General features: G+C 35.4%; 2 protein-coding genes across 3 annotated transcripts; both read left to right on the top strand.

The window, feature by feature from the left end:
- LOC7467886 (UDP-glucose 6-dehydrogenase 4) lies at positions 1-2,578 on the top strand. The gene is made up of 2 exons (XM_002324067.4): positions 1-180; positions 815-2,578. The coding sequence occupies exon 2, from the start codon at positions 837-839 to the stop codon at positions 2,280-2,282; it is 1,446 nt and encodes a 481-aa protein (XP_002324103.1). The 5' UTR covers positions 1-180; positions 815-836; the 3' UTR covers positions 2,283-2,578.
- A 5,166-nt stretch (positions 2,579-7,744) lies between these two features.
- LOC7467885 (uncharacterized) lies at positions 7,745-11,558 on the top strand. 2 transcript variants are annotated; one of them, XM_002324066.4, is made up of 3 exons: positions 7,745-8,394; positions 9,025-9,171; positions 9,695-11,558. In XM_002324066.4, exons 2-3 carry the CDS (start codon positions 9,036-9,038, stop codon positions 10,960-10,962), a joined length of 1,404 nt encoding a protein of 467 aa, XP_002324102.3. In that variant the 5' UTR covers positions 7,745-8,394; positions 9,025-9,035; the 3' UTR covers positions 10,963-11,558. The 2 variants fall into 2 exon arrangements, with proteins under 2 accessions (XP_002324102.3, XP_052304582.1); XM_052448622.1 differs by having other exon boundaries at positions 7,745-9,171.
- Positions 11,559-12,701: the final 1,143 nt, after the last annotated feature.

Here is a 12,701-nt window from a genome sequence, read left to right as displayed (position 1 = left end):
GTAATTAAAGTATAATTTACGTAAAACCAATTAATAGGGAAGCACACAGGAGGGGCAGATCTAGGAATGGAGATGTGTATTTAAACATCGCCCCGCTCTCTCTTTGCTCTCATTCCAGCATCCAGTTAACAGAAGACGCTAAACAAATTACTCTCTTGATCTCTCTCTTTACATTCCGAGGTACCATTCCAATTTCATTTCTCTCTTTCTTCTAATTTAATTGTGAAATTCGTTTAGGTCTGATGATATTCAGCACAATTTTACTCCTCGATCTGTTGTTTAAAAAATGGATCTGATTGGTTGGAAAGTCATAAGATCTGCCGACTTTTTTAGCTTTGAATTCTACTGGATCTGCTTCCAAACTGATTCTAGCTCTTAATTTCTGTTCGGATCTTAGCATTCTAGGCTGTGGTAGTAAGTTGTAGTTCGCTGTGTTAGATTTTTTTATTTGTTTCATTTTTTTATTTAATTTATTATCGAAAATCCAAGCAAATGAGTCAAAACGTATGAGAAGTGCAACATTTTCTAAGATCCAGGACGGACTAGGACTTGATTCAAAGTCTGGATCTAGTTCAACATATTGAAAAGGGTTGAAATGGTATCGATTGTGTTGTGGGAAATGGACTCAATTTTGTTGTTTGACGTTGTCATGTGCTGATTTGATACATCATTGTGCGTGTGTGTGTGTGATTTGTGAATTTACAAGCGTTATTGTTGCTTATCCATTGATCTGCTAGAGTAGGTTAGAGTTTGCTTATTCGTTTTTTATTTGTTTTCCTTCATAATGATGGATTAATAAATTTACCTTCTTCAGGTTGTAAACTTAGAGGAGGAAAATGGTGAAGATCTGTTGCATTGGAGCAGGGTATGTAGGTGGGCCTACAATGGCTGTCATTGCACTCAAGTGCCCGGATATTGAGGTGGTGGTTGTTGACATCTCTGAACCTAGGATTGCAGCCTGGAACAGTGACCAGCTCCCCATCTATGAGCCAGGCCTTGATGATGTGGTGAAGCAGTGCAGAGGCAAGAACATCTTCTTCAGCACCGATGTGGAGAAGCATGTTGCAGAGGCTGATATAGTTTTTGTTTCAGTCAACACCCCAACTAAAACTCAGGGTCTTGGAGCTGGTAAAGCTGCAGATCTGACATACTGGGAGAGTGCTGCACGTACGATTGCTGATGTGTCCAAATCTGACAAAATAGTTGTTGAGAAATCAACAGTCCCAGTTAAGACTGCCGAGGCTATTGAAAAGATTTTGACCCATAACAGTAAAGGGATCAAATTCCAGATACTCTCAAACCCTGAGTTCCTTGCAGAAGGAACTGCAATCGAAGATCTGTTTCAACCTGATCGTGTCCTCATTGGAGGAAGGGAAACCCCAGAAGGCCAGAAGGCAATCCAGGCATTGAAGAGTGTCTACGCTCACTGGGTTCCCGAAGACCGCATCCTAACCACTAACCTTTGGTCTGCAGAGCTGTCCAAGCTTGCTGCCAATGCCTTCCTGGCCCAAAGGATTTCCTCTGTTAATGCCATGTCAGCACTCTGCGAGGCAACTGGGGCTGATGTTGCTGAGGTGTCCTATGCTATTGGCAAGGATTCAAGGATTGGTCCCAAGTTCTTGAGTTCTAGTGTTGGTTTTGGTGGGTCCTGCTTCCAGAAGGATATTCTGAATCTCGTTTACATATGTGAGTGCAATGGCCTTCCGGAGGTAGCAGAGTACTGGAAACAAGTTATCAAGATCAATGATTACCAGAAGAGCCGATTCGTGAACCGTGTTGTTTCCTCTATGTTTAACACGGTTTCTCAAAAGAAGATTGCCATTTTAGGATTCGCTTTCAAGAAGGATACTGGCGACACAAGGGAGACCCCTGCGATTGATGTGTGCAAGGGGCTGTTGGGAGACAAGGCTATCTTGAACATCTATGATCCACAGGTCACAGAAGACCAGATTCAGAGGGATCTCATCATGAAAAAGTTTGATTGGGATCATCCTCTCCATCTCCAGCCAAAGAGTCCCAAATCTGCTGTTAAGCAAGTGACTGTTACTTGGGATGCATATGAGGCAACAAAGGGAGCCCACGGTATTTGCATCTTGACGGAGTGGGATGAATTCAGGACTCTCGACTACAAGAAGATATTTGACAACATGCAGAAACCAGCTTTTGTGTTCGATGGAAGGAATGTAGTGAATGCGGACGAGCTGAGGGGGATTGGATTCATTGTGTACTCAATCGGTAAGCCACTGGATGCATGGCTCAAGGACATGCCTGCTATTGCATAAGAGAGATGCTGATTGGTTAGCTCATGCAACTGGTCAACCAATTATAGTACGAGGCAATGAATCTGATTCTTTACCTTTTCTTTTATCGAGTATTGTCATTGTTTCTTGCTTCCATCTAGGACTTTGGCAGATACTGCATGACTGCCATGGTGAAAGCAAGATGCTTTACATTTTGCCTTACATTGCGTTTCCTCACCTCCCTGTCATTTGGCACTTGTTTAGAAAAGTCGATTTGATGTTTATTTGGTTTAAAGTACTGTCATAAATGAAATGTTGAATTCAATAGGTCATTGTTATCTTACTCTCTCCGAATGCCAATTCAGCATTGGTAATTCCTTTGAACTCTCTGAGATAGTTTTATTTTATGTTTTTCATTTTTTATTTTAGATTCTTTTGTTTGTATTTTTGAGCCACATGACGAGTACTTGGTGCTGATGCCTGGTGGGAATGGTTTTGGTCATTTACTAAAAGGTGACTCGGGCATCTTGCTCTCTTTTAGGAGATGTGATCAGATATTTCTGCTTCGCGTTTCCTGGGTTCTAGGTTATTTCCTGGGTTTAGAGGCTACCGACAAAAATATCCTCGGATTGCTTTAGTCTACTTGTAATGAAATCTTTTGACACTTTCCTTCATGAGAAATAGTGACGAAAGCTTTGGATGGCATCAATTTGTTTTCATCACCAAAATGATGGTACACTCCAACATATTTGATGTTTCTTTTTCTTTGTTTTTGAATGACTTTGTGTCATGAACTTGAAAAGATGCAAAGACTTGATAACGAAAATAATTAAAAGATAAAGGTCTATACAGAGAAAATAAATTATTTATAGGAGGACCAATTCCATATGGAATTTGAAATGCGTTAACGTCAATGTTTTACTGTACACATAATTTCGTACGGCTGTATAAACTGCTTCAGGGGCTGGATCGGTCTAGATTTGTTAAAAGACCGGCAGGTGCAACAATCTGGTAAAACCCCGGCGACCCGACGGGTTGACCCATGATCCGGGTGACCTGGGAGAACCCGGACGAGACCCGGTTCTTCTTCAAATATGGTTTCTGTCATTCGGCTTCTCTTCTTATTTCTTCATTTTCTCTATAATGAGTTGTTGTTTGCAAATGCTCCAGTCGTCCATGGAAGCTGGCTTGACATAGACAAGCTGGCTGAGAAGTTTGTTGCCATGCACAATGCTAGTCTTGGAAAAGAAACACATAAATGAATGGTTTATGTTGTTTGATTCTCAAACCTTTAATGCTACTAGAAAATAAAAATAATGCAGAAAACAAGCAAATCGCCATTGAAGAGCTGAGTCTCTTGGTTTGGCCAATAGATGGTTGGGAAAAAAGAGGGAGGGGCTCTCTAGTTTTGGCCAAAAGGCAAGGGGATGACTGAGAAGGGGATGAGAGAAGTTGTGGCTGGGTCTCCGTGGCAGCTGCTTTGCCCAAGTGAAAAGGGAAGCTTTACTGGTTTTGGGAGAGAAAATCCAAAGCAAGGGGGCGGCGACTTGTTGTCTGTGCCCTTCTTTTAAAATTTTAAATAACATATTTTTTTTTAATGTGAAATAAAAAAAATTAAAATAATTTTGTAAACTTTATTATTTATAACATATATAGCCTATATTTACATTGATTTTTTCTTAATTTTTTCATATAAAATATTAAAACTTTAATATTTTTTTAAAATTTTCCCGGTTGACCTATAAAACCCAGGACCTGGCTCCTTAACCGGGTCAATTTCCGAGCTGAATTTAATAACCATGTTTAAAAGTGTAATTTGATTAAATATTGACCATAAGCACTTTCAAAATTTTCTCTTTAAAAGCACAATACAATAACTAAATTACATTTTGAAGCAAAAAACCTATAACTTGTGTTAAAGGGCTTTTTGATCTTTCCATTTTGATTATTATTATTATTATTATTATCAAGTGGGGTAGGGGCAATCTAGTCTCTTAGTAAATAAAAAAATAAAAAGTGAAAAGTGAACAAACACTATTTTTTGTGGTGGCATTGGGAGTGGAGCATCGAGACCTTCATAGTGATAAGGCGCGTGTTGATAACGGACTGCAGGTGTGTTCCAGTGGACTTTTTTATCCCCCCTCCCAAAAAAAAGTGTCGATTCATTTATTTTTTATATCCAATTGGGCCAGCATTCTTTTTATTGTTACTTGATATATATATTTTTTATTTTTTTTTTCAATTTAGTCCCTCATCATTTGGTTTCATTGAATCTTTATATCAAATTTGGTATTTGTTTTTTTAATTTCTATTTATTTCTTTTTTATCCTTTTCCTAATTAATTCGATTTCATCCATCAATTTTTTTTTGACAAATTTGATCTTCATTCTTTTTATTGCTACTTGTTTTGTTTTAAATTTATTTTTTATTGTTTTTTTTTTAATTTTATCCCTCAATATTTTGTGATTGAGAATTTCACTTCGTTATTTTTTGGGTTTATCTTCTTTGGCACTAGTTTCGGACTTATGACAAAGGTCATGCATTTTGGATATTAACACATGTTGATTTTGGTCTTTTGTTAGGTTTTTTTAAAACGTAATTTTTTTTTCCAATCTCATCCTTCAATGTTGATTTACTAGGAATTGTTTTCCGCGCTTGTTTTCTTCACTTTCTTGTTTATGGGGTTATCTCAATCATATGTCCATGGTAGTGAAGTTAATGAGTTAACCCAGGTAGACTTAGATATTTTTTTTTCTGTATTTTTTTAATTAACTTTTTTTTTTTAGTTTCACACTTTGATATTATATTGTTTGATAATAGAGCTTCATTGTTTTATTCAAATTGCTTTCGACGTGATTATCCTAGTAACACATCAAGTTGCAAATTTGACATGTTAATCTAGATGAGTTCAAATCAATATTTTTTTACTTTTTTTTGTAGTTAATTTTTTTTATCACTTTATTTATTATTGTTGTGTTTTTTATTTATATTATTAAAATTATACGAGCTTATTAACATCAATCAAGTCAATGATCCGAGTACCTATTTATTTTTTGCTTTTTTGAGAACACTTGTGCAGCCCTAACATTTTTTTTTACGATGAGAAAAATTTGAGTTGGCCGTAGTGTAAAGAATACCACCTATGTAGTTTAAAACTAAAGACCAGATTAAATTGTTTAGAAAAATTGAAATGCCATGGCTTTAGCAGTTCTCTCTCTCTCTCTCTCTCACACACACACACACGCACACACACACACGCACACACGCGCACGCACACACGCACACACGCACACACGCACACACGAGAGAACTATGGAGAAAAAGTTGAATCTAAAAGGGCATGCATTTTTTTTCTAAAAAAATATTAATATCTAAGAATGTCTTAGCAATTTTTGAAAGTTATTTGTTTTTGCAAAACCAATTTTATGAACACATTTTAAATATAATAAGATTGTTTACCAAAGTGCTATCTTTTCTAAAATTTGATAAACAAAAGCTTTAATGCTGGATTGAAAACATTGTTACTTTTATTTAATAAAATAATAAAAACAAGATAACGTTAAGACTATTTTAATTCCTTTTATATTGTTAAATTACAATAATCTAATTATATTTACCATCTAAATATTTAATATTTTGATAAAAATACCTTCCATATTTAAAAGAAAAATTACCTTCAACTTTAACTTGGTTCTTAAATATTATTATAATTTTTTATTATAATTTTACTAATTTTTTTCAATTATTATTTATTTTATCTGAAAATAAGAATATTAATAATAAATGGTTTATGAAATTTTAATTGAAATCAGTTGTTTATTATTATGAAAATGTTTAAATATATTTGGAACATGATTTTATTACATTTAAAATTGATCTGATATGACATGATCGACTTGATAAGTCCAAAAACAACAAGAATAACTAATAAAAATATAGTTAGACTAAAAAATAATCAACATGATGCCCTTTTTTTTTAATACCTTTTTTTTTAATATTGAGACATTATATTAGATCGACTCGGATCAACTTGGGTTAACCTGTCAAATCCACTACCTGGGTCATGAGATCATGATAACTCTATAAAAAGTAAATAATAAAAAAAATTAAACTCAATCAATCTAATTTTAAATGATAAAATTAAAAACAAAATTCAACTAAAAAAAATTAACTGAGTCAACTCAAGTTAACCTGTCAAACCTAGATCATGAGACTGAGATAACTCTATATAAAGCAAATTATAACAAATTATGAAACTCAATTATCAATCAACCCAATATTTAATAATGAAATTAAAAAAAAGAACATAAAAAACCACCTAAGTCAACCGACCAAACTCATGATCCTGGTTATAAAACTGAGATACCACATAATATGTTAACCGAAATAAATTATGAAGCCTAATTCCCAATCAACCTAATATTGAAGGATGAATTGAAAAAAAAAAAAAAAACTCAACTAAAAAAAGGACAAAAAAACCCCAAGTCAATCGATGTAACCTGCGACTCGGGTTATAAATCCGTGATAACCTTAAAAAAGACAAATAAAAAATAGTAATAATTATGAATCTCAATTCCCAATCAAATCACTGTTGAAGAATTAAATTGAAAAAAAATAATAAAAAATAACCTGAGTCAACCTGAGTCAAGAAATTGATATAGCTCTATAAAAAGCAAAGAAATAATAATAATGATATAAATTTTAATTATCAATCAACTTTAAAATTTACGACTCGGGTCATGAGACTATAGTGATAACAATATACAATAAATCAAAAAATAATTATGAATTCTAATTCACAATTAAGCCAATGTTAAATGATAAAATTAAGAAAAAAAATTAAAAATAGATAAAAAAATAATCTGAGTCAATACAATTAACCCGCAAAACCCATGACATGTGTCATGAGACCGAGATAATTTTATAGAAAATAAATCAAAATAAATTATAAAATTTAATATCTAATAAACTCAATGTTGAATGATGAAATTAAAAAAAAAATAGAATTAAAAAAAAACATATAAAAACATCCTTAAAAATTATGAGAACCAAAACAAAAAAACCCTTGACATTAAAATTTCAATAGTCGATTGCTACAGTAAAATACAAAACCTTTCCGGTATATGCTAATTAAAATAAAGTTAGATCGCTATTTGAAGGTGAGGGAATGCCATAATTCAGTTTGTAAAATTTTCGTAATAAATTAATCAATTTTCGTAAAAAAAATCAATTAAAAACTCAATTCCCCTTTTAGCCCACCGTTTTCACAGAACTAGTCAAACACCATCTTCCACGTTGCACACAAAAGGCAAGATAATCTCCACGTGCCAAATTTCAAGACGCCACTAAGGATGTTCCACGTGTCACAATTTTGTTTTTTTCATAAACTTCCTTACATCATCATTGCCATCATTAGTTAAGCTAAGACAACAAGCGCACGAGTCGTTTTCCTGATCTGTCCTTTGAGATCCCAGAATCCTTACGTGGCAATTTTCGTAATTCCTCTCCAGATCCTTTCCTCATTTGGTATTTTCAGCTCTTTTCACAGCGAGCCTCGAGGACCCTCTCCTCGGATCACCAAACAGACCCCTAAATTTTCTATAAATCGTGCCCTAACTCTGCCAATCTTCGATCCCAAATCTTCATTCAATTCAACCTCCAAATTCTCCAATTTTCTTTCATTTTGATTCAATTCGATCTTGCATTCTTTCAATTTGCTCTTTTCTCTATCGAGCGAGCCTACTTTTACCCCTTTCCGTGCTCTCGATTCATTTCTAGGGTTAGGGTTTTGAGATTCTCCTTGATTCTTTGATTCCGAAGTGGGTTTTGTTCGATCTTAAAGTCTAATCTTGTATATTTGAATTTCATGGCTTAAATTTATCTGGGTCAGTTGAACTTCTAAAATATTTTCTTAAATTTTGAAAATTTACGGCTCTTATAAATTCTTCAACTTTATCCATTTTCTGTTTGATTCAATTGTTTTCCCTTCTGTCCCTTGTTTATTACTCTCTCTCTCTCTTTTTTTTGTAAAGTTGTGCTAATACGATAATACAAACTAGGGATCTATAATTTTTTTTATTTGTGAATTAGGGTTTTTGGTAAATTCGATATTTTCAATTTCATCAATCCTGTTCAACGACCAATTTTAGAAAAGGTAAGATCGAGCTCCTCTAGCTTATTCAATATTGAGTTTTTTTTTTTCAAGTAATAAATTTAGTTATAGATGGTTATTGTTGATTGGTTATCCCTTTCTTTCTTTTCTTTTATTATAAAAATAATAATTTTCTTACACTCGAATTAATAAAAAAATTGGTTTGGTAATAACATCATTAATTAATTTTAAATAGAATATTTTTCATGGGGTGTGAAGTAAAAATGTGTTAATATCAAGAAATGAAGCTCGTATAGGGAGCGCATAATGGCTACATATAGTAGTATATGTTGGCCCTTTTTGTTAGTATGGTGGATGCTAAAATTCCCATATGCTTGAAAGTCCTTAATCGCTATCCTTTTGGTAATTTGGGTAGTTTCCACTTTAGCTTCTTCTTGTTTGTTTATGTCAAAGGAATCTTACCTTTCTACCTTCAACTTTTCAGAAATGTAAGAAAATAGTAAGAAAAGTCGCCCTTCTAGGCAGCTGATGTCATAATTGTTGTGGGATAGTGTATATTTTCATTTCTAGAAAACAAGTCTGCTGTTGTGTTTTCGTGAAAGCATCTGATACTTTGAATCTTTACTTTGTTTCTGTGTTTCTAATATGAGTGAAGATGATTCTGATTTGCAGATAAAATTAAAATGATTCACAAACGTGCTTTTTCTGATGATAATTTATATGAGTTTGCTTGTAAGCACCCCAGACAAATGGAGCACATTGATCAGCTTGCTCCTATTTTCCCACTTGACAGTGGGCACCAGAAACATCTTGTTTCAGGTAAAGGAGCTGCTGCTGGTGTCTGTTATTTACGAGTTCTTGCATTGCTTTGTACTTCGAAACTTGTTACAATGTGGATTGTGGAGTTGTACTTTTATTCTTTTCTCCGTTTCATTTAGCCTGTCCAATCTGATGACTTGATATTCAAAAAACTTAAGGATGAAATTCTGGCTTTTATGGTATATAGATCTTGGATTGGAAATCGTTCTAATGTTCATTTGTAAGAGTATTTTGGTGGACTTTTCATTATGATTGTTGTAATATGCATGCAGTGGTTCTGATATTCTGTTCAACAAATTCATTTTGCGCCTTATATTTTTGTTTTTTTGCCTATTAGAAGTAAAAAAATTCACGAATTCTCTAGAAGATGCTAACATTCTAGTGCTACAGATCTTATAGGGATTAAAAACACAATAGTGTGTTTTGTAATCTCTTTCTTGTGTTTCCATAATTACATGCCATATTTTAATTTGTTAACGGAGTTCCCTAGTTTATATAACTGACCTGCAATATGATAATGAAGGTGATGACAGTTTTAGAAAGTGTCAAGAAGTAGGGAGGTCTGCAAGTGACTTGTTCAGTGAATGTTCAAATGGGACTAGCAAGGGATTTGAAACTGGTGATAATGGTTGTTTCCCCCACTTTTTGTGGATTGGAAATGGGATTCTTGAAGCCGATAATTTATCATTCTTCCCAGAATATTTTGATCATGGGCACCAGCTCAGGGCTTTACTTGAGCCTGAAGAGGCCTGCTCATCTCTTGATTACCCTTTTCAGAAGCAGGTTTCTGTTGGACCAGAGCATCAAGCTTATGTCCCAGAGTGGGACTCCCAGGGTTCAAGCACCTCCCTGAACCAGCTAGATGACTCTAACCTTCAAGTTGCATGTGCACATTCATCTAGCCCAGGTGTCATAATTGATGGTGGTTACGAGGAGAACCTGATGGGTACTTGTATCCTTCCCATGCCTGACCTGGAAGCATCTGCAAATTACTGCTATGAAGCTACCAATCATGACTGTGCATGCCCTGATGCAGGTTCTATCAGATGCATAAAACAACATGTCTCAGAAGCTAGGCTGAAACTTAGAGAGAACCTTGGGGAGGAGATATTCGAAGGGTTGGGGTTCTGTGATATGGGAGAGGTGGTTGCAAATAAATGGACTGACGAGGAAGAGCAAGCCTTCCATGAGGTGGTCTTATCCAATCCTGTTTCTTTGGGAAAAAACTTTTGGGACCATCTGTCCGCAACATTCCCTTCCCGAACAAAGAAGGAGCTTGTTAGTTATTATTTCAATGTATTCATGCTCCAGAAACGTGCTGAGCAGAACAGGTTTGACCCTCTAAATATTGACAGCGATGATGATGAGTGGCAAAAAATTGAGGGTGAAACAGTAGAGGAAGATGAGGATTCTGTGGTGGAATCTCTGACTGTTCAGGATTCCTCTGCTTACTGTCAAGAGGATCATGCTGAGAAGTTCAATGAATATGTTGAGGATGAGGATGAAGCTGTTGCTTCTAAAGATGGTGTTGATAATGTGGTTCGTGGAATTGCAACTGATGCGGAATATGAGGGAGATGTAGATGATTTTTCAGGAGCACATGTTGGGATTTACCATGGTTGTGTTGGTGACCTTGGACCTAAACATTTCAATGGAATTGCTGGGACCAACACAGATGATTGTGATGTTCAAGATGATTCATGCACATCGTATGAGCATCATCGAGACAGCATTGATTGCTATGGTCCACTTGATATGGGAACTGATGGGAGACACTCCAGTCAAGAGTAATATTTTCACAGTAAATATTCTTGATGGTTTGGTTCCCCTGCTGTTGTTCTGCAAGACTGGATATTATCAAGGGATTGATATTATTAGTCATTGCAACTTGAAGAAGCTGATACCTTTATTCAATGTTGATTGTTGGGAAGAGTGGTTGTCCCATGCATCCTTCCAAATTAAAGTTGGCTCTTGTAGGCATCAATATTCAAGAGTCTGGCAGGTCACCAGTTTCCAGGACTGGCCTTTCAAGGTTCATGTGGCTCAATTAAGAAGGATTTCAGATAGACAATTACTAGTAATACTACTGCAAAATCCAATTTTGCTTGCAAAATTTTGAATATGTTGGTGGAAGGGCATTTTGCAAGATGCAAGTACTTTTATAGGACGTGGTTGATGTTCTTGAGTGAGCCAATGGAATCATCGTGGTAATATGCAGAGCTATGGGTGCGCGATTTGTTCAACTGTTTAGCGTCACTTGAATCATGTTTCTTTTTATCTCTGCGTGATCAATCTCATGGTAATTATCTTGCAATTTAATCAACCCTCTGTAAGGCCACTTGGACCAACATCTAAATTGAATGGTGTCGTGAAGGCATTTTATTTTATCTTCTTTGGTTCCTCCTCCACGCTTGGCATTTTTTTTTCCTTAAAATTTTCCCGGTGATAATTTTTATGTTATTAATGTTTCTGTTAATGTTGCTTGTGTTTCCTGCCCCCATGAATTTTGTAGATGCGTTAGTGTTAGCTTTGTAAGAGTGACCACCATATCAGCGTAACGATATTGTTGACAGTAATATTTGAGTGCTATTCACTGTTTTCCCGGCAAACAGCCTCACTAGCTCTCTCCCTTTGACTGTGTGTGCATGCCTATGCGGGTCTGTTTATTTCGGTTTATGTAATTGCAGTTTCTTGGACTTGGAAGCGATCAGACTTGTTTTCCTGCCACTTGATCTTCAATGAACAATTTCGCTGTTTTCGCAGCATTTATGGTTCATTATTTTTGGTTAAATCTCAGACCTGTTTTTTTCACAACCTCCATTTAAGAATGGTTGCATGAAATTTCATCTGCCTTACCTCTCCTTCATTCCATTGGAACTCTTGGGGTCTGTCACAGGCGCAGGAAACTGTGTATAAACTTGTTCTCTCTCATCTATGATGATAATTCCACTTTCTAGCAGAAGTGCACAGGAACTCTAAAGTGGCTGTTTGGTTAAGTTATTATAGTTGGGTCGTTCTGATACTGATGACAGCAACCGTGCATGGCAGAGCTGTGTTTTTCCAGTTTATATATATAGTTCTTGCAGCTTGCTCAAATGGGGTGGAAACCGAGCAGCCATTGCATCAGTAGATTTTTACTAAACTAGAAGCATACAAGCAAAAAAAGGTTAAATCTGTGGTCTCATCATCAAAATAGAAAGCAAGGTACGAGATGGACAGCACTCTAATCCAATTTACTGCTGGAGTGTTGACGAAGCATTGAATCTATAAAGTTGCTTGCCAAAACAGGCATCACGGGCTGTTATCTAATAAACAAGCAAAAAGAAAGGGGAAAAATACAATTTCAACTCCAATCACATTAAAAGAGCACAGCATCTGCATCTTGCACTAAAGTGCCTCTCTGTAAACTGGACTGCAAGATATAAAATTGTTACTGCTCAAGGAGTATGGTGCCACATCTCGGAACTTAAATTCTGGCAAAAGAAACGAGATTGTTAATTTCTAAACCAACCTTTCAAGGATTGTTTATT

This window comes from Populus trichocarpa, chromosome 17 (genome assembly GCF_000002775.5).
Source record: "Populus trichocarpa isolate Nisqually-1 chromosome 17, P.trichocarpa_v4.1, whole genome shotgun sequence".
Lineage (NCBI taxonomy): Eukaryota > Viridiplantae > Streptophyta > Magnoliopsida > Malpighiales > Salicaceae > Populus > Populus trichocarpa.
This window is presented reverse-complemented; position numbering and strand designations above follow the sequence as displayed.